General features: G+C 37.6%; 1 protein-coding gene across 1 annotated transcript; it reads right to left on the reverse strand.

The window, feature by feature from the left end:
- Window positions 1-5,991: 5,991 nt before the first annotated feature.
- FAM83D (family with sequence similarity 83 member D) lies at window positions 5,992-25,543 on the reverse strand (the record flags this gene model as incomplete). The annotated part of the gene is made up of 4 exons (XM_083360645.1): window positions 5,992-7,281; window positions 9,305-9,429; window positions 12,074-12,241; window positions 25,073-25,543. 4 exons carry the CDS (start codon window positions 25,541-25,543, stop codon window positions 6,279-6,281), a joined length of 1,767 nt encoding a protein of 588 aa, XP_083216771.1. The 3' UTR covers window positions 5,992-6,278.
- Window positions 25,544-26,388: the final 845 nt, after the last annotated feature.

Below are 26,388 nucleotides of genomic sequence, written 5' to 3' on the forward strand. Positions count from 1 at the left end.
AACCCTCTCGCCGTTGCAAGGATCATGTGATCGTGACGAGTTTGGTGATTGGCTGACGGTTACCATGGTTTCTTTCCCCCTCCTGCATTTGCCAAGCAGCTGTCTCTCCTCCAATCTACTGTCCAAGGGCAGAGCTTTAGCTGGGTAGGGGGTTGTTTTTCGCTCCGTAGTATTGCGTCCCAGGAGGCCAACCTTTGGGATATTTTAGATGAGGGTAAAGGCTTCGGCAGAAACGCAGAAGTGGTTTGCCATGACCTTCTTTGAGAACAGCGTTTTTCAACCTTGGCAACTTTTTAAGATGTGTGGATTTCAACTCCCACAATTCCACATGATCTTATTTCGGAATTATATCTGAAACTAATTCTCTTACCAACGTCACAGGTCCAAAATAACCATACCTTTTCAAAAATAGCTGGATTCCAAAGTTTTGGAATATAATGTGACATTATTAAAATTTTAAAAACATTCCCATAGAACTTCTTACATTAAAATATTACAGTCCATTGGGTAAAAGAGTAGACGTAGCTAGTAACAGCATTCCCCATGGCAAAATTTTGTTTCAGATTCCATTTATATTCTGTATCTAGATGTATTATACTGCCTTGCTCAATTTGGCATATTCCAGATGAGCTGGGCCAGAGGATCCTGCTTGCTGGGAATTCTAAGAATTTCAGTCTCGCTACATCCACTACAAAATCTCACTGAGGGCATTCTGTACTCAATGTATAAACCCATCATTCTTTGATGATAAGTAATCCTTCATGAACAGGGACGCGGTGGCTCAGTGGGCTAGGACGCTGAGCTTGTCGATCAGGTCGGCAGTTTGGCGGGTCAAATCCCGAGTGCTGTGTAAGTGAGCGCCTGTTACTCGTCCCAGCTTCTGCCAACCTAGCAGTTCGAAAGCACGTAAAAATGCAAGTAGAAAAATAGGGACCACTACACTGGGAAGGTAACAGCGTTCCATGCGCCTTTGGCGTCTAGTCATGCCGGCCATATGACCACAGAGACGTCCTCGGACAAGCGCTGGCTCTTCGGCTTTGAAACAGAGATGAGCACCAGCCCCTAGAGTTGGAAACGTCTAGCACGCATGTGCGGGGGAACCTTTACCTTTTTAATCCTTCATGAATTATGTTAGTAGCATAGAGATGATTATTTCAAGTGGTTGGTTCCTGCTGAAGACAGAGGATTTATTTATTTGTTTGTTGGATTTCTGTCCCACTTTCTATTCAGGTATTCAAGGCACCATATGTAGCAAATTCTATTTTCCCCACAAGAACCCTGTGAGGTAGGCTGGATTGAGACAGAAAATGACTACCTCAAACTCACCCAGTAAATTTCTGATTGAAAATATTCTTCTGTGTTTGAATTTTGAGAAACACAGTCATTTATAACCCCTCAGTAACTGAAATTAGAGGAAACAATATCCATTAGGAAAACCTCTTGCCTTAGTAAGTCTGTGGTCACTCTTTTACCATCAACTCATATGAATTTTTCATGAGCTTTTCCAACTAAACTGGTTCCTGATGTGTAGAAAAAATTTCACATGCTAAGAAAATAATCCAAAGTGATGGAGGAGGAAAGAATAATTATTAAAACATATCTCATATTAACTAAGATCATATTTGTAGATTAAAATAAGTATCTTTATCTTTAATCACTCCTATGGTATTTTATCCTTATTTTGTGTTTATCTTTTGTAAACCATTTGACAGTTTCAGATAAACAGCATATTAAATATAGCACATAAACATAAATATGTAATATAGGTGGAGACAATAAAAAGGCTTAATTAGTGCCTAAGGGATATGCATCCTCTTCTCTCTGTCCAGAGGTAGAGATCATACTCAGTTTTATACAAATGCAGTTTGATCAAGGGAAGCAACATATGTTGATTGAATGTTTTGATCTAATACAAACATATACAGTATTAGATAAAGGTAGTAAGCAAACTATTTAAAACAATGTATCATCATATTTGATTCTATAATAGTCCAGTGATTAAGCATCAGTGTGCTGTGCAAAGGGCAGACCACATGATGCTTCCAATAATTTTGAAGCTGTTGCTGGAGATGCCTTTGTTACTCAAGGTTGCCATTTATCCCTTAACTGAATCCCCTGAAGATGGCATCACTTTCACAGAAACCAGAATAGCCATAAATAAATAATCACACATGAAGTGGGAATTCATACAAATAGCAACTTTATAGGAGTCAGTTTGCTAGAAGACCATCGGTGATCTTGCATCTTTCCTTGGAAATGTAGAAATTTACAAACTTCTTGTCTATATGTACAGTAACATCTGATTTTTGATTATCATCATCAAGTGATGATAGATGTTGCTTCCTCTCTCAGAACCTGAAGTAGAGCTCTTTCAGAAAAAGAAACAGATCTTAGTCAACTTCAGCATACACACCCATAAATATCAATTCTAATCCAACTAGAATATGGGATTCCTGATTTAACTGGTCTGAAAAATTAACTTTTTTCAAACATTTCTAAGTTAAATTACCTCTGAATATTTAAAATTGAAGTTACAGCCTTGTCATATTCCAAAAGAGAGCATTCTTTAAAAATCATATAGTCAAAACAAAAATTCTTATAAATGAGTACAAGGCAGAAGTATAAAGAAAAACATAAGAGGAAAAAGAAACGTGAAAGCACATAAAATAGTCAAATAAGAACTGAATCTGTTCACTGAATATGAAAATATGTCAGTGATGAGGAAGCAAAACAAAGCAGGTTGATAAATACGAGTGGAACAAAGTATCCAGGAAGAAAAAAAATAGCAGTGAATACATGACCTTGTGGCAGTACTCTACTGTGTAGTGTTCGGTGGATCCATGCTGTTATTGCAGATAGTTGACTTTTTCCTGTTTCCAGATCAATTCTGATTTTCAAAAAATAAATACAACTTCATCGAAGGAGAGATATACTCTGATGTTCCATTTCATAAATGCTTCTAGATCACTATGGTATATATGTCAGTGGCTGGGAAGAAATCTTTAAACTTTAGAGCAGTGATCTGAAACAAATTGCAGATTGCTTAATTATGCAGAATCATCTGAATCAGCCAGGTCATTGAGAGTTGTAATTATGGTTCATCATATATGAACTAGATGTTTAAGGTGGATTAGGCATTTTTATCCCCTTAAGAAGCTAAGATGCTGTTCTTTAATGATGTTAAAGGTACTGTTACAGGATATAAACTATTCCAAGTAAAGTTGCCTTTTGCAATTGACTGGTGATGATTTTGTTAATATCAGTGGTATTCAAGTAGTGCTCCAGATGTTTTGGGATTGGATTCAAAGCATCTAATACTATTGATGCTATATTTGTTTTCTTTTACCATAATCTTTCTACTTTTATTTGCAAGTCTTTTCATTTTATTTTCTCAAGTTCAGGGGAGTTCTTTATTTTCTGTTCTGCTGTCTTCAGATGCTATACTGTTCGATTCTTCTCAAGTCTGAGGTGTGATGTGGCAAGTACTTGCTCATTTGAATTCTAAAATCTCAGAGCACCTTAGCTTCATTTTTTATTTTGTCTATTTTATGGCCTGACCAATTCTTGCTTACAGACAAATGGAATTTCTTGCAGATATTCCAATGTACCATTGTTGTTACTTTGTCATGGGATTATCTGTAGTAAATCTGTGCCTTCTTGCAGCAGCTAACTAGGTCCACTATTTTTTTCAGCTCCTTTGCAGAGGCAGCACTCCAGTCTTCCCAATTCTGATTTTGTATGTTTATTAGGCTTGGTCTTAATACAGTCCAAATTAGCCCTTTTTCTCTCCTTCTTCCATTTTCTTGCTCTTAGTCATTGCCAGAACTTATCTGCTTTGCCTATTTTTAAAAATGTACTGCCATGAAATACTTTGACTTGTCATGTCTCTTTTCTGTTGTTCATTACGTCATTCTTTTAGGCTGGTTTGCTCTCTCTCCAGTACTCTGCAGGCTTCCTGATAAACTATCTTCAATGCATCTTCTTCTGTTCTTCAAAAATTATTCCAATGCCCTTTTGCTTCAACTTTCTTGATGTTCTTGCAACATTCCACACCCACCTATTTTCCTTGGTATGTTGTCTGTCGTCTCTGCATGAAGGGTATGATTCATTGCCATTATTTTTCTGGCCTTCCTATCCAGTTTTTAGTTCTGCTCAAGTTGTCCTTTATTTTAGCCATCTAACGACAGGAATTGTCTACCTGTTGTTGCTTTTACATCAGTTTAAGGCTGCAAATATTCTCCAAATGGATCATTTTATAAGAGAAAGATTTGTCTACAGCAAAATTCTGTTGGAAGCACTGGCAAGTTCTTAAAAATAAGAAATCTTGAGAAATTGTGAAAAAAGTCAAGTCCTTGATGGAATTTCTCACTTCTTTAGGCTGATCCTGAATTTCACATGCAGCATATCATCAAAAATTCAGAAAAATGGAGCACAAGACTGAGGACAAATAATGAACCATTTACTTTTTTGTTTGTTCATAATTTTTATTATATATTTTAAATACAATAGTAAAAGCTGAAGTCTCCCAGAACTATCAGCCTGAGTACAAGCAAATATATTTCACTGCAGGACAATTAAGTGAGCAGCAACTCTCACTTATCTCTATGGCCTAACCTAAAAAAAAAGAGGATCTGTCATCCAGCAATGTTAGAATCAGGATCCCTATTGACTACTAAAGACTATAAATAACAAAACACTCCTGTCCTGGAATTGCAGCTGGAGCCCATTAGAAACCCAGAAGGGTTTGGGTGATGAAGGCCAGGTTGGCCCTCTCATCCATGATCAGGTCATGGATGACGGGAGCTTTATTAAAGCCAGTATTTTGAAGCAGTAGCAGTGAGTCACAAAATCTCCAAAAACAGGTCTTGGGGCTGAACGAAGCAAGCCAGAATGCAGTATCTTGGTCATTGTCTTGTCACTTGCATTTCCACTTGATTTTCAAGTTTATCTAGCTTTATTTTGTGTATCCAGCAAAAAAAAATCCTTATTAGGGTCATTTTGCCAATTATAATTTTATTTTAATTACCTTTACTATATTGTAATCCACATTTTATTATCCAATATTTCTGGTTCCAGTATTTCTGCATCAGAATTAATATCTTTTGGACAGTTATCCATACAAGTAGACATCATTACTGACATTTCTGATATTATGGCTACTGATGTTTGCCCCATTCTTCAAAAATCTCAATTTTTAATGTTTTGTGTCATTTTGTAAAGCCTTAGAAATGTAAATAAGCAATTTTTAAATATGATTAGAAAGTAAGGTTTGTGAATTCAGTATTCTTTGAAAGCCTCTGCCACGGTTGTATGATGGCTGATCCCTTTGTCTCCTGGCTCTCAGACTTGTGAGAGACTATGGTCTACTTGCTAGTTCTTTGGTCATAGCCATCTGTTGGAACCATCTTTATTCCATGGCTCCACTGGAAATCAGACCCAACTGCTTACAGTATTTTAATAATTGTCGCATTACAGCTTTACAAGTAGGATTCCTAAAATAGTATATTTGATATTAGTATGAGTTCCTGATATTCACAATTAACTTGTTATGTCACGCCATCCATTATGGTTTGCACAATAACAGCAAAACTGAACATACAATTTTGTAACTCAATAAATTAATGAACAAAGGGGCTACCAAAAGTTTTCAGAATAAAATTGTGAACCTCATCAGATACAATCACACGAGACTAGATTTGGATTCTCAAATGTCTTAACAAACTTTTTGAAACAAGTTTATTTAAAAAAAATTCAAAATGCACATTCAACCTATTTTGCTAAAATCCATGGTTGCAAATAAATGTTTTTTATTCAGTTTATCAACACAATATTCGTAACTAGAATAAGATTACCAAGAGACATGTGGAAAATTTGCCATACTTTTATTAAAGGCAAGGTCATATTTAGCAGACAAACTATTATGAGGCTTGAGAGTTGGCTTAGCTTGATTGAATTGTACTCTTGGATAATTTGTTTTTAAAATTTTAGAGAAATTAATTGACAAAAATATTCAATCCCTCTTCTCCCCAAATATTCAGGCTGAAGTACAAAGCCTGGCAAAAGGCTAGGCAAAGCTGTACCTAAAACAAATCCTATAGAATAAAAAAAGTCCCTTCTTTTGTACTCTTAAGGTAGATCCACCTATTGGCTCTGTTGCACACAAGGGGATTTTTTCATGCCTCAATCAAGTCTTGTAATACTACAGAAGTGGGCAGTTTAAGAGAAGCATTTCCTTCTAACAACTATGTACAGTATATAACAGCTCCCTCCTGCATTTATCAGAAGCAGTCACTTGAAGTATACAGTGCAAAGTCTCTAAGATTTATTAGGCTTGTGCTAATCTGTTGTCTAGGTTTTAAGTTACACCTCAATGGATGGCAAGCTCTGTAATTTTCAGCCGCATTTCCCCTCCTAGAGAGCATGGAAACCATATGGTTAAGCTTGGATCGAATGACAGAATAGTGAAATTCCCTCTCCTTGTTTAGTTTGCGGAAATAATCTCCCCGATGATTGACAGAATAGTCAATAGACCTAAGGGATGTTAGTGAACCAGTAGAACTTGCCCGAGAACAATGGGAAGACAATGAAGAAAGTGATCGTGCACTAGAAGAAGTTGAGGTGGACTTTCTAGAAATAGGAGACCCTTCTTTAGAGGACATTTTTTGATCAGGAATCCTCTGATCAGGTATTCTCTGAGCCAGGGGTACTTCCACATTATCTCTTTTGTCAGTCTGTGTCATAGAGGTTTTGTATACAACTGTCGTCTGAGTGCCCACCATTCTAGATCGAGTAGTGGTCTGGGTGGTGGCTGAAACCACAGAAGTAGTAGTTTGTGTGGCACAATTTATGAATGTTGTTGTTCGTTTCTCGTCTAAAGTTTCAGTCTGAGTGGACTGGCTGTTTGTCTCCTTAGGTTTTGTTAGGATTTCAGAACCACTATGCCATTCCTCTTCACCACTAAGGTGTGGACGTTTAGCACTCATCCGCCCCCCTTGGAGCTCTTTCACCTGTTCTATTTCTCTTTCAAGTTTCTTGGGGGAGCTTGAGAGCCTAGCAAATTCAGCTCTCAAAAGGTTACCCACAGTGAAATCTTTGCAAGGTGTTAGTTTATTGACTAGATGCTCATGGCAAATACTAGTCCTGCAGCTTTGAGGCAGCTTGGAATTAAGAGGCTTAGATTGTGCATAAAGGATTCGGAACTCCAAATCAAAATGTTCCACTATTTGGCCTGAGAGTAGCAATAAATTACTGCTATTCAACTTCCCATCAGTCCAGGTGAAGCTAGAAAGATGGAAAAAGAAAATATTATATAATACATTTATAGTATGAATTAATTAAATTAAAATATCTCTTCCCTTTAAAGTAGGCAGTTATCCCCATTTATCATCTTGAGGCTGAGATACTAATTCATGGAGGTACATCTAGCAATCATGGCTCCGAAACAAATTTATTGAGGGGAAGCATTCTACTAATACCAAATAACAGAATTACCCTACTGTAACATTTAGGTAATTGCTGTTGTTAGTTTTTCATCCAGCCTTCACCAATTTATATATAATTGGTAAAAACAAAGACTGGTTACATTTAGAAGTATAAGACAAAATATTATCGTAGTTTCATCTCAATATACTCTATGAACAAAATTAAGTTAACTATGGGAAAATCAAGAATTTTAATCATTGTTGCTTATTAAGTCAAATGACTATTAGCTAACTGTCAGATGGCTATTAGGACAAGCCTACACTAGAAGAAGAATAATGATTTAATTATGCATTTTAAAGTGTTTAATGATATATTTTGAGCAAGAGATTATAATCTAGGGAAAATGGGCACAAAGATATGTTAGATATTTATGTCTGCAATAGATTAAGCTTAGAAAATAACACCTGCTCAAGGTCATTCCATGGGTAAATTTGAAACTCTGCCTTCCTAGTCCTAACTGAATAAATGAACAACCAAACTACATCTATCGTAGAATTTGAAGTGTTTATAAACACGTTACTTTACAAATGAATAAAGTTATCCTGGATTTTTAAATAAATGCCTTATGATTTTTATTTTAATTTATTAAGGATGTTAGTCACCACTGCACTAATAGTATAGAACTCCAATGGGATTAGAATCCTCTATGGCTAAAAGTATAATAGTGAAGAATAAACTCTACTGCTAAGCCTGTAAGCCGCCCTGAGTCTTCGGAGAAGGGCGGGATATAAATGGAATTAAAAAATAAAATAAATTAAAAAAAAATAAAACTCTATCCCAAGGGCTACGTATAAATACAAGCTTATGGCAGTTCAGGCAGACCTTATTAGACCTATTCCAAGTTAATGGTATTATTAACTTGATGAAACTCAGTCTTCCAATAACAAAGTTTATAAAGGAAAGGGGAAAAGCCTGTGTGAAAAAGTGCGTTTTTCTCTTTTTCAATATCATTTCTTGCAATAACCATTCCAGTCAAAATATATTTATGCTTGTCCCCATTTTCTCCATATTCCATATTTTAAAAGCAATCTTAGATCCTTAAAAGCTGAACCTTGTTAGATCATCTTACAGTAGTGTTCCTTAAAATCCTCTCAAAGATCCACTAAATCAAAATTTCTCAGCCTTTGTTGAAAAAAATACAATATTAAAGTCTCTTCAATGATGAGAAATGACAGCAAATGCATCAATTTTAATTTTTAATATAATAAAGACTGATGAATAAAACCCATTCAAACAAAAGCCTTTTTGGGTTGTCTCCATAAAAAGTGTGAAAGCATTCTGAGAGAAAAAATAACACTATCTTACAGAGAAAGATTAATCCACTACATTTTATTTGTAAAGAGAAGAGACAACTTGCTGAAATTTGATGGCAACCCACTTTAAATATGAAAACTAAAGCCCAAAAAGGAACCACACTTCCATTCTAATATAAAAATATATATAAAACAATGTTTTTAAGAAACACAGCCTTGCTTTTCACACCAAATTCCCTACAGAAATGTTAACATACATCCATTCTTAGATCTACTAAGAGAGGATTAGCTTTCCCTGCATGTATGCCCTTCTACAATACTAGATTATTAGCACTAAATAATACTGGAGGATTATGGAAAGTTGTTGTTGTTGTTGTTAGCTGCAAAGTCGTGTCCGACCCATCGCGACCCTATGGACAACGTTCTTCCAGGCCTTCCTGTCCTCTAGGGAAAATTATGCCAAGTCAACTGGGTTACTCAGCTGGAGAACGCTTGTCCACCTATTGAAAGCATGGCCTATTTCGAACAGACCAAGCTAGTTTTGCCGTAATTTGTAACAGATACTTTACCTGTAGGAGCCTGTAGTCACTCTTACACCATCAATAAGCATGAACTTCTCATGGACACTCCCGATTATCTTGGCTCCTGATCTTGCATAATATGTGTTTCCAATAATAGTTCGGACTCTCATTAACTGTTTTCAAAATGACACAAATTTTAGACAAAATTACCAAGGCAATGTGTTTAACCACCTACATACATACATATTATTGCAATGCAGAAATATAATATAGTGAAATATAAATGTTCGGGTCACTGTCAAGTCAACTTTCACATTGTCCATGAAAACAAGCAATTATTATATGGGCAACATGCTTATCTACTGAATACTTATCAGTTCCATGTATTTCTTTGTTCCAAAATTAAATTGTCCAAAATTAATCTTATTGTTTTTCTTCTATGTGATTTAACATTTATTTCTGCTGTCAGTTAAAAGGATGGGACTGTGCCTCATCCATTCAATTCCTTTGATATGGCGAAGGGATAAAATGGACTTGACAGTGCAGAAACAAAGATTTATGACTATACAACACAATGCTATCCTTATCTTCAACTGCAGATTTCTCCATTAGAGCTTCTATGCACTATCAAACCAGGAAATCAGTATTCTTATTAGTAATAGGCACCGAAACCACATTATTAAGAAATGTCAAGAAATCTGCTGCAGGGGATACTACTGGGAAAAAATAAGAATGGCAGAAATCGAATCAAATCCTTTATTTATTATTCTAGCTCAACAAAATACAAATACAAAATTAAGAATACAGGAAAAGAAATATATAAGCCTGAAATATTTGTTGATAAGATGATACCAACTAGTTTCTGCAACCGATAACTATTGCTAAAAACATGGCAATCCAAGCTTAAATCTTCCAGAAGACTAGAATTTTTTGATTAGAGAATTTCTGAAAACCAGGTTTATGAATGCCAGATGCCATAAGTGGAAAATGAGAAGTTAACAATACATGAATTACTGTCTCAACATCTGAATCTGAATAGTCACACATACAATTGCTGTATAGGAGACTAATATATTTTTCTATAGTTTTAATAAGTGCTCCAATTGAAATCAAATTAAAAAAAACAATCACATACATTACTATAATCTTCCAGTTATGACCAAAATGGTGTCTGCTCATCACAACCTGATTTTAGACTATTTTTGTCAAGTTTGTTTAATGAATGGTGTGGTTATTAAGTGAACCAACGGTATGCTAAGGAGCATAATTTTGCCAAAAACTGTAAGTAAATGCTGGTTTTAGCAAAACAGTCATAAAACAGGGTGATATGACTGTGGGGCACTGCAAATGGCTATAAATGCAACCTGGTTGCTAATTACCCAAAGTGCAGTCGTATGACTGTAAGAGGCCCCAACTGTTGAGAAACTTTAAATCTGTGTCATAAGGACCTCCCAAGAAGGTCCGTCAGAACTTCAAACAGTCACTTAGTGACAGATCATAAGTAAAGAATTACCTGTATATGAAATATGCAGGATGTTACAGAAGCAGCCAAGAACTGACAGTGGAGAGTCTACAATTATGCCAACATGGGAATGGATGGTTTGATTCCTGTCATTTTGTAAATCTAAGTCCCAAATCCTTTATTTAGTTTTGATTAAGGCTCTGTCTAGGCTGAGTGGAAACGCTCAGATCAGAATTATTTGCCTCCTTAATGAAGAAAACCTATCTAGTAGGGTAAAGTGATTTAACCAAAATTTGAGTTGGCAATATCTCAGGCAGCCCCCCCCCAAAAAAATGTAGCCAAACTCCAGATGAAAAAGTGATTTTCATATTGAGAGAGGGAGGTAAAGTATGGCATTCAGAAACAGTAGCTTCTAAAGTTGGATCATATTTATAAACACAAGGTTATGCAGAACATAATACAGCATTTATAAAGTATAAAGCAGAACATTTGCTTTATACAGTTATATTGCTGTAGGAGCATAATTATTGACTTAGCATACTTTAAGAGTGTTGGAAACTTTTTGAACTCTAATACAAAGTCCACTCAATTGGTTTTTCCAGTGAGTGAAGGGTTAGAAGTGGATGCCTAGGTACTTGAAGTCTTAATCAGTTGATCTTTTGTTCATATTCCATTTAATGGAGTCTTAAAGTGCATGCAACAGAAAACTAGAACCTTATTTTTTTAGTAATGGATCTCAAAATATTCCCTAAACCAGTAGGAAACTAAATTAACTCAGCAACTGTGAAAGACCAGTTAAGTTACAGATAAAATGGCTATATCATATCCGTACAAGAGAACTGTATATAGGGCAGTAAGTCTAGCAGAAGTTATTTACCAACAAAAAGAATTTAGGCTGGTAAATGGGCCAAAATACATATATTAAATTTAAATGGACAAAAAAAGATAGCAGATAGAGAACCTTAGTCTTCCTTAAGCTATCAGATTGATATATACTAAACTAATTCTGCAAACCACTGAAGATTATAGTATATGCTCTTATTGATAATCTAAGTACTTGTTTATTTTTTACAGCTGTGGATGCATCATTGACAGTCTCTGTGGTAGAGATTGTAAGATAACTTGTAAAACTATTTTATCAGTATAGATAAAATTTTATCTTCTAGAGAGTCATTTTAAAAGGCAGACACTTCACTACCTCTTCCTGAAGTTAATACAATTTATGAAATCAAATGACAGTTATTAACATTATTACTAAATCTAGTTTATTACTTTCTCCTTTTTTCAACAGTGTTCAAATAATTTATGATCTTATGTGTGTATCTGTAAAGATAAAAAAAAGGCCCATAACATACATTTTCCTGTTCAGGGTAGAATTCCAAGTTTTTGCACATTTCTAAGAAATGGCAGAGAAAATATTGATCCAGAAGTATATACACAGGAACCAGCCTCTTCTTACAAGCTTCCTGAAGATCACTGAAGATGTCCATATCTGTGAAGGTGTCCATAACCACAGCAATAACCTTGAAGATAAAAATCAAATGGATTCCAACATTACAAACATTTTATCAAAGGCTTTAGCACAAAATGAAGTATATTTCCATGCTGCAGCATAACTTTTCTCCTTATACCATGCAGATATTCTAAATGCCATTTCCATATTTTTTCGCTAGTATGAATATTCATAGCTCAAACATTTAAACATTCCCTTTATAACCCTTCTTCTTTCCAAGTAAAATGTGTAATGAAACATCTCTGTTCTCTTAATGTTACTGGCTAATGAATTTAAAAAAATATTAAATTTACCGAGGCGTGCTTTCTATTTTCAGTGTGAAACATATATTCTTCCAGGATGACATCTAAAAAATTCATATGTGAATAAATCAGGCCTGTACATAGTTTCTCATTCCATCCATTTTTAAAAAATATACCCATCTCCTGTATTATATCATTTTATTGAATAAAAATGATGGAGCAATATGTAGAGTGATTTTTGCCTACATTAAAAATTCTGCTTCGGCGTCGAGGCCAATTTCAAATGCCACAGCTGTAGAGCTTCACTTTCTTCCTCGCTGATTCTTATTTTACAAGATTGAGGAGCTGGGAAAAGCTCACCAAGTTTTCCTACCAGCAAACCTGTAATTGCAACCTATTTGCTGGGGGAAATAATAGTTTTCATTTTTCTTTGATTATAGCTAATCGTACACAGCCTGCTAATTAGCTGATCAAGAAACTACCTGGATAACATTGTGGGTGGGGAAGCCACTGATTTATCTTCAATAAAGATTTATTCTTACTGTCTAGAGCAGGGCTTTTCAACCAGTGGTACAGGTACCACCTGTGGTACATTGGCACCTGGCAGGTGATACATGACCATCCTAGAAAAGTGGTAGTGGGGAAGGGGAATGAGCTGAACCAGTGGCAGCACCACACAAGCCTGAGCAAGAGACGGATGGAGCTGCAGGGCTGTCAGGGCTCAGCGGAAGCACCAGGATCAGCGCCAGGCTCCAGCTGGAGCTCGGCGCTGATCCCAGTGCTTCTCCTGAGCCCAGAAGCGCCGATCAGCTGGAATGTTGCAGCATCTCCAGGGTCTTGTGATTTACATTCAGATGCTTGGCAACTGATTCATATTTATGACAATCACAGTGTCCCAGGGTCATGTGAAGTGACCAAAACCTGCTGCAACCACTCAGCAGATGGGGCGAATAAAAACCAAACACCTCTCCACCCCACCCCCGCTGCCAATCCTCAACAGAAATGCTCACAACAATGAAAACCTTTGACAGAAGGAAGAGCACCGCTGGGCAGGCAGGCAGATGTCTTGCTCGGCTGTGGCTTGGGGGGGACTTTTTTCAGTGCCATTCTAACTTCAAACAGTCACTAAGCAAACTGTTGTAAGTTGAGGACTACCTATACTTCATCACTTATTTCCTTTTTTTTGGTCATCAAGTTTTTGACACCTTGCTGGGCGACTGGTGGTACTCGGATGTTGCCATATCCTAAAAGTGGTAGAATGGGTGAAAAGGTTGAAAAGCCCTGGTCTAGAGCAGCCTTCCCCAATCTGCATAGTTGAGGTATATAAAGTAGTATAGCAATTGGCCATACTGTCAATTGAATTCTGGAATAAAAATCTCAGTTAATGAAGACCAATCCAGAAAATATGCAATGATTGTAATACATTTCCTTTCTCACTTCTGTTGAAAATATCATGTTTCCACAATTAAGCTTCTATGTTGGGCTTGTATAATTACTTTCATCATGGCCACTAGAAGCTACTGTAGCAAAGTCGGCTATCTTTCAACATTTTCTCCACTCCCTTCCTTCAAGGCAGAAATTGAACCAAGTACCAGCTTGCTGCAGGTGCTGTTGGGAATGTCAGTGCTGTATTTAAGATTTAAAATTGTTAAAAACAAATCTACAAACTACATGTGACTTCTCATTTTTGGAACACTAAACATACATACAAGAATGACAAATTATTAGAACTTGGCACTACTTTTGTATAGGAATGTCATGTATTCCTGGATCCTTGAAAGAAATACTAATTGCCTCAGACTTTTACAATCCTACAGGAGAAAGGCGGGGTGGGGAAGAGTCATCGAGAGAACACTAATGAAAAAGCAACACTTTTTAAGTCTCTAGGTTTATCAAATACCTTCTGTATATTAATAATTGTGGCACATTTATAGAGGCTGTCCTAAATCAAGACATCACTATGACTTTCTATTAGTAATATAGAAGAATAAGCTATTTACGAAGTTCTCATTCTCATGCAGAGATTTTGTATGTTCTCCAAGAAAACTGATACCTGGCTCTGACACTTTACGTCTTGTATCCAAAGGATTTTTTTTAACCAGATGTTTGGCAGACAGAAATTTAAAAAGTAATCTTCTACATCATAATATAATCCAGGACACTTGTCTAAACATCCCATCATGTAATCTAGTGGCTATTTCTTGGTGTTACCTGTACAGCAACTTAATTACCTTCATTTTTTTGTGAAATGCACCTTTTCTTGTCATAATCTAAAATCTAAATGGATTATTCCCTTTGTGTCAATTTGATATTTGACCATTGCCTTTGAAACTCCAAACTCCAAGATATGTTAACCAAAATAACCTAAGCCAAGGTTTACTGAATTAAACGATTTGCCTGTTTGCCTAACATTCTAAACCACACTTTGTTTATATCTCATACTGAGCCATACATATCCAAAGCCACTTTTTAGCACATCACATCAAGTAAATCAAATTCTTCCTCTAGATCACACTAATTGTCCTAGATGAACAATTGATATGCAAGTCCTGATTTTGCCTTCCAGTCTACTTGAACTACTTTTACAACACTATTATGTTAACATATGTAATTATTCATATGAAGTTCCTTTAAAAACACTTGAACACTGGTCTATATACCACCTATTTAGATATTCCTAATCCTGTTACTAAATATCTTTTTACTGAAGATCTTGCTTGCATCTACAGGAAAAGCATTGATTTCCCCCCCCCACACACACACACTGCACATTAAATTCTGAGAACTAGTGGTTTCAATAGGGCTATTACAAACTTCTCTTTGTTCTCAGTTTTGTTAACAGTTTAACCCTCTTGATTTCATCAAGTCTTATGGACTACAGAATCAGAAAAGCTAAATAAGATGACCGAAAGAAAATGAGCAATACTATACAATCATAAAGTGGCTATACAAGAATTACAGGTACATTGGTCTAGTATTGTGTCAGCCAAATGAATATATACACTGCACTGAACACACCCGAACCGTTGGGCGGGATGGATATCTTAAGGAAATGTCAAACTTGCATGATATAGATTGAAATTTATTGAAACATCCAGAACATAGTTATTTCTACATATTAATCTCCAAAATCCATCAAGCATATCAATATAATAGCAACATATTTGAAAATACAGCAATGACTATAGATCTTTGTATGGAAAGATCAATGAGCATCTTTTCCCTGAAAATATCTAAAATTTCTTTTGATTGTAATAAAGACAGCCAGTACTGTTAATTAAGTTGTTCTGGACAATTCACTCCCACATTCTTTTCTTGTAAACCTGTCCATGCAGCTTCTGCTTTCCTGGAAAAAAGTCCAAATTGTACTTGAAAAGTGAATTCTACATCTGCTTTATAAAATCGTTTGCCCCGCAGTAAATGGAGCTTGTCCTTCAACAGGCACCATTCCAACATTCCGTTAGGCAGATGAGTAACTGCATTCCACTGCATATTTGTCTGTATGTGTATATATTTCAATCTGTCAAAGAAGGATATTGAAAGAATTAACATCCCCCAAGTAATTACAGCAATCCCGTTTACAATTACAGTGAGCACATAAGACAATTTATATAGAAGTTATTTGACCTGAATATGTAGATACTGCTGTAGTATTGTATATCACTTTAAATTAAATTATTTTTTTAAGAAATAAATTCCCAACTGAAATGGAGTATGACCATCCCCATCCCTCAGCTGAAATAGAAGAGTAAGGATTCTGGATATCTGGAACTCAACCAGATCAATTATTTGTAGATGAAGGTAAGGCAATTTGTTTTAGAGAACTGGGCTCTGGAACTGTTCACTAAATTGTGATACTTCAATATGATTCTGATGCAAAATGACTGTATACTACTGTATTTATCTTAAATCCAAATTCAATAAAATATAAATAAAGAGCATCTACTCTAAGTTGTATTCTCCAGCACTGCCACAACAAATAATGCCCAAAGATGGTTCAAAAGATGAAATTTGGTTTGGATTATTTCTACATAAATCACTGAATAGCAGTTACAAAAACATTGAATCATTCAACACCAAGCCAAAAGAAAAAAGAAAGAAAAAGCAGGCAAAAAAGCTGCTGTTCGTATTATATAGATGTCATTTCATATACTCTGTAGTTAAGTTGTACTTGATAGTATGGATTGGGAATGATCTTTAGAAATTTAGAAACAAAACCTAAGAGAGACAAGGGACAGTAAAGAAAAATGCATCACAAAAAAACTTCACCACTGAAGAGGTTGTATGCAATATCAAAATATTGATACGAAAGGGCACAGTTTGCACTATGATATCAAAAGTCAGTATTTTGTCATTATCATGGCTGGCTGTAGATGCCTCCAGGTCATTTTTAATCTTAGTTTTTGGTGATCACAAATTCACTCTGTATCATAAAGTACAGAGTAACTTTTCAAGCCCTAGCCAGTCAACCAGGCTCTGTCCACAGGATACAGCAGTCCAGTCTCTGGCCCTGGTTTTCTATTCCTCTAGTCCAGGGGTGTCAAACTCAATTTCATTGAGGGCCGCATCAGCATTGCGGTTGCCCTCAGGGGGCCAGGTGGGTATGGCCAGGGTGGGCGTGGCCTACTAGGTGGGCGTGGCCAGCTCTACATCGTTCACATCAAGGGTGCCTATGGGGGCCCGGGCAGGAGTGGGACAGATCTGAGGGTCTCTGGCAGAAGGAGGGTCTCTGGGCCAGGGCCAAGGCAGTGGGGGCCGTTCCCTCACTGTTTCCAGGATGGCTTCGCGGGCCACATGAAACCACTTTGCGGGCCAGATCTGGCCCCTGGGCCTTGTGTTTGACATGTCTGCTCTAGTCTCTACCCAAACTAAATACTAAAAAAATAGCAGCCAGAGAACAAGCCTCATTAAGTTTGGATGCTACATTAAAATAATTGTTCTACAATGGATGCACGTATAACAACATACAGCCTTTTCCAAACCAATATCCAATATTTCAGGATACAGTCCCATCTTAAACTTGATGGGGGCTTATAGGAGCTAGAGTACACAAATGAGAGTGTATCAAGTTAGAAACTGTAAAATCAAATTATCATCAGTGCTATGTTTTGATACAAGAACTAATCAAATTAGTCAAGATATTTTCAGAGGAAGCCTAGATTATTTCATGATTCTCACATCAGTACCTCCTCTTACAACATAAACTAAATTGTACCTTCTGAACAAAACATAATGGACTGCAGTTGCATATTTTCTGTTTAGCATAATTACTTGTTTAGAAATGATGGAAATTTTCATTTAGAACTTTAATTACAGGCTATATCACATTTGAAAGAACTAGTATCTCAACATATGGAGAATGCTCACATGAATTTGTAAACAATGCATTTTTCTAAATAGGACTAGTAATCTCAAAGTCTGTAGCTGTATCAGTATCACAAAATGGTAGGTGATCAGCCTTACATGGTGCCATACTATCAACAGCCAGAAATAGTAGGAAACAGCTGAGTTAAATATTAACATCCTGGTATCTCCACCCATTAGTAAGCATAGCAGAAATTACAGTTGCTATCTGAAGTGGAAAGACAAGAAATCAAACATAACAAATGGACTTGTGATAATTTGTACTATAAATCCAGAAAACAACTTTTCTACTAATTCTTTAATAAATATTGGGAAGGGGGTTGTTTGCTTTTATCAAAGCATGCTTGCAGATTTGTGCAATTCTATTCTTGCTATCATATGCTGCCAAGTCACTGAGAGTCAGTTGATATACAAATTTTAAAAATAAAGTTTTTATTTCCTCTTCCTATCTTGAATCCAACAACTTTTCACTTATGTCAGTGATGGCCCATGTAGTTTGGTAAGAGACTATCTTACTATGCTCACCATATCAATAAAGATAATGCAAAAAATCTATGCCACAAAACATAGGATAATGGGTACATTAAAGCAGGGCTTTTCAACCAGTGGTACGGGTACCACCTGTGGTACATTGGAACCTAGCAGGTGGTACGCGACCATCCTGGAAAAGTGGTAGCGGGGGAGGGAAATGAGCTGAACCGGTGGCAGCACCGCACAAGCCTAAGCGAGAGATGGCTGGAGCTGCAGGGCCGAGTAGAAGCACCAGGATCAGCACAAGGCTCCAGCTGGAGCCCGGCGCTGATCCTGGTGCTTCTGCTGAGCCCAGAAATGCCGATCAGCTGGAATGTTGCAGCATCTCCAGGGTCTTGTGATTTACATTCAGATGCTTGGCAACTGATTCATATTTATGATGGTCACAGTGTCCCAGGATCATGTGAAATGACCAAAACCTGCTGCAACCACCCAGCAGATGGGGCGAATAAAAACCAAACACCCTTCCACCCCACCCCCACTGCCAATCCTCAACAGAAATGCTCAAAACAATGAAAACCTCGGACAGGAGGAAGAGCACCGTCAGGCAGGCAGGCGTCTTGCTGGGCTGTGGCTTGGGGGGGCACTTTTTTCAGTGCCATTGTAACTTCAAACAGTCACTAAGCAAACTGTTGTAAGTCGAGGACTACCTGTACTTCATTACTTTTTTCCTTTTTTTTTTGGTCATCAAGTTTTAGAAACCTTGCTAGGCGACTGGTGGTACTTGGATGTTGCCATATCCTAAAAGTGGTACAATGGGTGAAAAGGTTGAAAAGCCCTGCATTAAAGCATCCTAGTTAATTTGAAGCAATAGTTAAAATTACAAAATATTTCAATGCTGTGCTCATGTTTTAATAGAAAAGATGTTATATATGCATCTATATTTTGCATACATTCACTGTGAGAATAAATACATTTAGATATCATGGTTTACTAAATTAACTAATTTTGGCTTTCTGTGTTCTATGAACCTAATCATTGTAGTTCACAAAACAATGCATTATATCACCCCAAAACACATTATGACTTAGCACAATGTCAATTCAAACTACAGGTAGTCCTTGACTTACAACCATAATTGAATCTGGCATAATTATAATTTGTGATGGTCATCACATAACTGACCTGATATTATAGTCCTTTTTGTGGTGATCATTAAGTGAACGTAGTGGTCAATTAGCAAACCATTGTTCACTATGGGCCTGTTTTTGCTGGAAACAAATGTCAGTTTGTCATTGTAAATTGCTATCATGACTGTGTAGCACCACAAAAAGCTGTAAATGAAAGCTGGTTGCAGAGTGCCCAAAATGTAGTTACATGACCACTGGAGGGGGGCAGGGAGGGGAAATATCAGAACTTTGAAACCAGCTTTCTGGGGAAAGGGTTCCATTGAAACTTCACACAATTATCCAGTCATCAGTCAGGAAGACAAGGTAAATAATCTGGCATGGTACAAAGCAACTTCCTGTATTCCTAGAGATATAAACTAGATTATATGACAGTAGGCAAATGGTACCAGATGAAATAACTGATGGAAAGACATTGAGAAATAAAATCCAAAACAAATGCTATTAATATTGCCACTGTCAAATGTATATTTCATTAAATAAATCACTTTTGAATAAACACATTTGTCATCTGCTCTCTTTACCTTTGGTTATCAACCTTATTTACATCAGAGCCAAGAAGGAATATAGGTACTCATTTAATCAATTTGCCTTTCTTACTTCTGTGTCACTGAGTCTCTGTAATGTGAATTTCCTTCTTCCTACTGATTATAACACTATGGTTCACAACACAATAGGCATGTAGGTCAGGAAACAAAACATTCCACCAAGTAATGGCTTCACATGTTTACAGTGCCATTAATCATGAAAACATACTCATCACAAGAACAGTATTGTTTATTATTGGTTCCAAAGTCCTTAGGTACCCCTGCTTCAATATTTTTAGCTAGGATTACCACTCAATATTTTAGAATTAACACATGGGAAAAGATCTGGGTGAGGAACGTAAAATTTACACAAGCTCAAAACCTAAGAGAGAACTTTTATAAAATGTTTTATAGATGGCATTTAGATCCTAAAAAGCTTGCAAGTATGTATCCGAATTATCAGCCAAAATGCTGGAGGTGTGGTGGCGAAGATGCAACATATTTTCACATACGGTGGACCTGCAAAAAGGTTAAGGCTTTTTGGATAAAAATTTGGTGGAATATGCAGAAGATCTTCAAGCAAAGGATAAAGTTTTGTCCGCAATTGTTTTTGTTGGGCATAATTACAGATGCTACTGTTGTGGACACTAAGTTGATGTTGAATTTAATTACAGCAGCAAGACTTTTAATAGGTCAATATTGGAAGAAGGAGGAACTGCCGACTATAGAAGAATGGACTTTAAAGGTTTCTGACCTGGCAGAGATGGCAAAGATATCGGCTTATTTGAAAGATCACTCGCAAGAACGTTATATTATGGAGTGGAAAAAATGGATTGAATATATTCAGAACAAATATGGGACTAAAAAGTTTCATTTAGCATTTGAATAAGTCTTCCTTTCTATTTTCTTTTCTTTTTATATGTAATATTAGTATTGCTTGTAGTTATCTTATATGAGCTACAGAGTGATAGATTTAAGAATTTATTGTTGGTAGCATATGGATGTTTATGATTGTTCTTTGTTTTTATACCTTGTACTTAGCTCTGGGAAGTCGGGGGGGGGGGGAAGGGGGGAGGGGTAGGGAGGGATAGGTAGGGGTGGGGGGAGGGGGGATTGTTAAAGATAAAATGTATTTTAAAACTTTTCAATAAAAAAAATATTTTAGAATTAACTCACTAGAACCCTCCCATGCCAAATATAGCATTATGGTATGATAGAGACCTTCATGCTTCTTATTTTAGAAGCCTCAACCAGAATCAGGTACTCCACTTCAATACAACCAAACAATAACTTTGGCCTTCTTTGCAAGAGACACTTCTCAATGGCTGTGATTTTTCAGTTACTTATTATTACAGATGATCAGTTATGGAATTCTTAAGTGTAGGCTATATTTATACTAAGAGATAATTATCCATAACAGATACAAAGCAGGAATCAATAATTTGATGACCAACTAATAATTTCAATTACAGGTAGTTCTCTACTTACAACAGTTTGATTAGTGACAATACTAACTAGTAACTAGTGAAGTTACAACAGCACTGAAAAAAGTGACTTATGACAGTTTTTCACACAACTACTGCAGCATCACCATGGTCATGTGATCAAAATTCAGTCGCTTGGCAACTGACTCATATTTATGATAGTTGCAGTGTCCCAGGGTCATGTGATCACCTTTTGCAACCATTGACAAGCAAAGTCAATGGGGAAGGCATTCACTTAACAACTGTGGCAAGAAAGGTCATAAAATGAGACAAAACTCACTTAACTGTGGCTTATCAACAGAAATTTTGGGGTCAGTTATGGTCATAGGTTGAGGACTAACTGTATAATCTTTCTAGTTCCTGCCTTTGGCCATGTCAACTGCGACTAAGATGAGTTAAAGGGTACCAGGTTGCCAGAAGTAAGGAACGCATGAAACTGATCATTAAGATGAAGGATTTTGGAAGCAGGTTAACCAAGAGCTTTAGCTGCCAACGGAAACCAGATGAAGGATACAGAAAGTCCACAGAGGGTATAACGCAGGGCTTTTCAACCAGTGGTACAGGTACCACCTGTGGTACATTGCACCTGGCAGGTGGTACGTGAGCATCCTAGAAAACTGGTAGCAGGGGAGGGGAATGAGCTGAACCAGTGGCAGCACCGCGCAAGCCTGAGCGAGAAATGGTTGGAGCTGCAGGGCTGTCAGGGCTCAGTGGAAGCAACAGGATCAGTGCCAGGCTCCAGCTGGAGCTCAGCACTGATCCTGGCGCTTCAGCTGAGCTCAGAAGCATTGATCAGCTGGAATGTTGCAGCATCTCCAGGGTCTTGTGATTTACATTCAGATGCTTGGCAACTAATTCATATTTATGACGGTCACAGTGTCCCAGGATCATGTGAAGTGACCAAAACCGGCTGCAACCATCCAGCAGAGGGGGACGGGGGAATAAAAACCAAACACACCTCACCCCACCCCCACTGCCAATCCTCAATAGAAATGCTCACAACAATGAAAACCTTGGAAAAGAGGAAAAGCACCGCCGGGCAAGCAGGGGTCTTGCTCGGCTGTGGCTTGGGGGGCACTTTTTTCAGTGCCATTGTAACTTCAAACAGTCACTAAGTGAACTTTTGTAAGTCGAGGACTACCCATACTTCATCACTTTTTTCCTTTTTTTTGACACCTTGCTGGCGACTGGTGGTTCTCAGATGTTGTCATATCCCTAAAAGTAGTACAGTGGGTGAAAAGGTTGAAAAGCCCTGGTGTAATGAATGCATCATTTGGTGCAGTAATAAACCAGACCTTTACAGCTCCTAAATTGTAAGCTCCATTCAGGCTGGAACTCACTAGTCTTAGACAAGTAATATTGTCTATATTAGGGTAAAATACTAAACTCATAGGGCTGTAGAAAATTATTGTATCTAAAGTACTTTGAAGACCAGTCCTATAATAAAACTTGATTAAAAATAAGTACTGTAAGTCTTGATCTTTGACAATGCCAATTTAGCCTTTATTTTTTTCTATAATTATTTAAATAATGTCATTTCAGTCTAAAGAACTGGCACAAAATTTCAAAGAGCTTGTACTGATTATTTGCAAAGCTAGTTATTTTTCGATTCCTTCAGTTATATTTCTAACTAAATGTTGATCTTAATAGCCAAACTTAAACAGACGAAGCATAACAAGCATTTATATACTATTACATTAGCTTGTATACAATATCAAATTCATTACACCATCCTTTAATCTTGAATTTATCATTTTTATGTAAAATTCCCATCCGAAGGTATAAGATATGAATCAAAGCCAACTTCCCTATTATTACTGACCATTGTTTTTATCTTGGCTTGTTTTCTGTTGCAAGTCACCCAGATTTGCATTGTTAGTATTGGAGGAGCCATGTAATTTTTTTTTTAATGATCCTTGCTGAAATTACAGAAGTTCACTAAATAAAACGCCCTGAGTCCTTCGGCAGATAGGGCGGCATATAAGTCCCAATAATAATAAAAAGAGATCTTCAACTAATGCTTCTACAACAATTACACAATACTTTCAATTAATTTTCAAGAGATAGGAATCTACCATGAAAAGCAAAATGAAAATAACACAATGAATTTATTTTAAAGTTAGACAAAAGATCAACTTCAGTTGACTCTGGCTGGTTAACAGCTTATTTCCATTCCTCAAGAATTGCCTTTGCTTCCAGTCCATATGCCAACTGATGATTTCTGCTCAATTCAAATTGGGCTGGTATTCTTTCCTTGTTTACATTGACAGCAATTGTATACAAAGACTAAATGAAAGCACAACCACCATATTTGACAGCCAACATAATACCCAACCTCCTATTCCCAAAATAAGTCAAACAAGTCCCAGTTACATTGGGGAATCACAGGCATAAAGGATTTCTCTTTAAGAGATAAGAAATCGGTGAGTTTCTGGCTGCTACTGAACACAACTCCCTGTACACTGAAATCAGTTGAAGCTCCTGGGAATCAAAGCTTAGCAACAATCCAGAGCACTGATCTCCAACTGAGTAAAACAATTTATTGTGGTGGAGGAAGAAAAAATTAGAACATTGCCATCTACTACATCATTTTTTTTAAAAAAATGGAATGTTGATTATCTACATATTAATGCATGTATATAACTTATACTGCAAGATCAAGAATCAAGATCAAGCTAGCTGTCCTTCACTGCATTAAACTAACCTTTTATTATGGCATTTGAGTTTCACCTTTCATACAGAACCACAGTAATTCTGTACTGCTTCTGTAAAGGTAAAGAGTCCACCACCACCACCCCCGCGCATACTTTCTTGGAAAACAATTACAGTGTAACACAACAAATTAGTGCCTGGTAGTGGAAGTATTTATTTATTTATTTAATTACATTTATATACCGCCCTTTTCCGAAGGACTGAGGGCGGTTTACAGGGTAATTAAAAAACAAAGATACAAAAGTTAAAAACAGATTTAAAAAATTATATTCGTCCCTGCATAAGTAAAATCCCAATTAAAATTAAGATTAAAATTAAAATTCTCAGCCTGGGCCAGAGAGCTCAAAGAGCCAGGTCTTCAGGTCCCGGCGGAATGAACGGAGGTCGGGGGCAGTAATGCTGTGTAGTTCTTTTTCCCCCGCATCCGACTTCCAAACTTTATTTATTTATTTATTTTAATCCCATTTATATCCCGCCCTTCTCCGAAGACTCAGGGCGGCTTACAATCTAAGCACAACTTTGAGGCTTTTTTGATAACCACAAATTATCGACTAATGAAGACAAAAAGGTAAATCACCACACGCACACCGAACTTCCGACCACACATTAAGGCGACTCCTAGGAGATATGCGTCTCCTAAGAGTAGTAATTTGCGGGTATAGAATAGTAAAGAAGGTTGCGAGGACTCTTGATGGCGGCTGCGGGAACGGACTCTTAAAAACAAAGAGCTGAGCCTGATCTGGTTGCAACCTTGCCGTCCTTTACCACGGCTGTTCCACCCAGGCTGAATCGTGCCCACCACACCAAGCGCAACTCCTGCCTGCCAAAGTAACAAACACTTGTCCCTCACTCACTTCTCTGGCTGACCGGATCTGCTTGCGCACCGCCTCTTTGCAAGCATAGATCACCTCTCCAAAACTGGGCTGGAAATAAGTCTCCACGCGGGTCAGTCCTCGATAAGAGCCGGTGACAAAGGCCGGCCAGCCCAGCTCTAAGACAGGCGGTTCTACGTCGGACTGCACCGGGAAGTATGTGAGCGAGGAGCTATCCAGTGAGGTGTTCAGGACTTGGTCTGTAGAGGAGACACTTTCGTTGGCTCCGAGTGGCGGCACGGCGACGCGCAAAATAGCTTCGATCTCGGGATCGGAAAGGAAAGAGCGCATTTTTTCCCGGCGCAAGAAAGCCTGGAAAGCCGGCCGGCCTTTAGCGATAAGCTGTTCCAGCGCCAGGCGCTGCGCCTCGTTATAGGCCGGAGAGGGAATGAGCTCCCAACCGCGTAAACCTCTAAAAGGGGCATCGTCTAGGCACTGGGACTGGTTCGCCATCGGCCTAGCTAACCTCACCCTTCGGCAGACGCGGACCTCGGGGAATACTTGGGCCCGTGGGAGGAGTTGGTACTTTATAGACAATTTGAATCTAAACTGGCGTCCGCGCTTCCCTTATAGGCTGGAATGGCTCGCGCCTCGCCTCTCAAGAGGCGGGAAAAGCTCGCTGATTGGCTGTATTGGCTGAGCGGCCGTTCCAATCCCGAGAGAAAGAAAGGCGTATCTTGGAGATTTAAAAAACAACCATCCTTCCAAAGCTCTTGGGCCTCAGCAGATACGCATCGCTCAGGCCCGGGGCTTGGGCGCGGTGCGGTGATTGCTGTACTCTTCGATCAGGTAGGTAAATGAAACAAGCTGCAAGCCGCCTGAACTGTAGCCTGTCAATTAAGCCGGTGGCTCAGGGTGGTGTCAAAGTTGTTGCTGAACGCCTTGTCTCCTCTGGCTCTCCAGAATCAAATCAGAGCAGATCAAATCGCCTGCAGATTTCTAGTTCGGTCCTGCACTGATCGACTTCCACGGAATAAATGCCAAAGGCATAAAATAAAAATGAAAGTATCCTCGGGGGGGGGGTCCCGAAATCACCGTCCCCAGAACAAAATAGCTGTTATTTTCATAAAACTGCTAAATTGTTTTTATTATCAGCATTCATACTAAGGACTGGAATTTAGCCCAGTTTTTTTTAAAAGGGGTTGTGGATTGAGGGCAGTAAAGGAAATCATAGAGTACCTGAATATTTGTTTTGGGGAAATGATTGGAAAAATTAGTGAAAACCAAAGGTACCAGACCTAACTCATTGGAAATAATTGAAAACCAGGAAAGGGCAATAAATGGACTGTGTGAAACTA

Source organism: Vipera ursinii, assembly GCF_947247035.1.
Source record: "Vipera ursinii genome assembly, chromosome: 3".
Lineage (NCBI taxonomy): Eukaryota > Metazoa > Chordata > Lepidosauria > Squamata > Viperidae > Vipera > Vipera ursinii.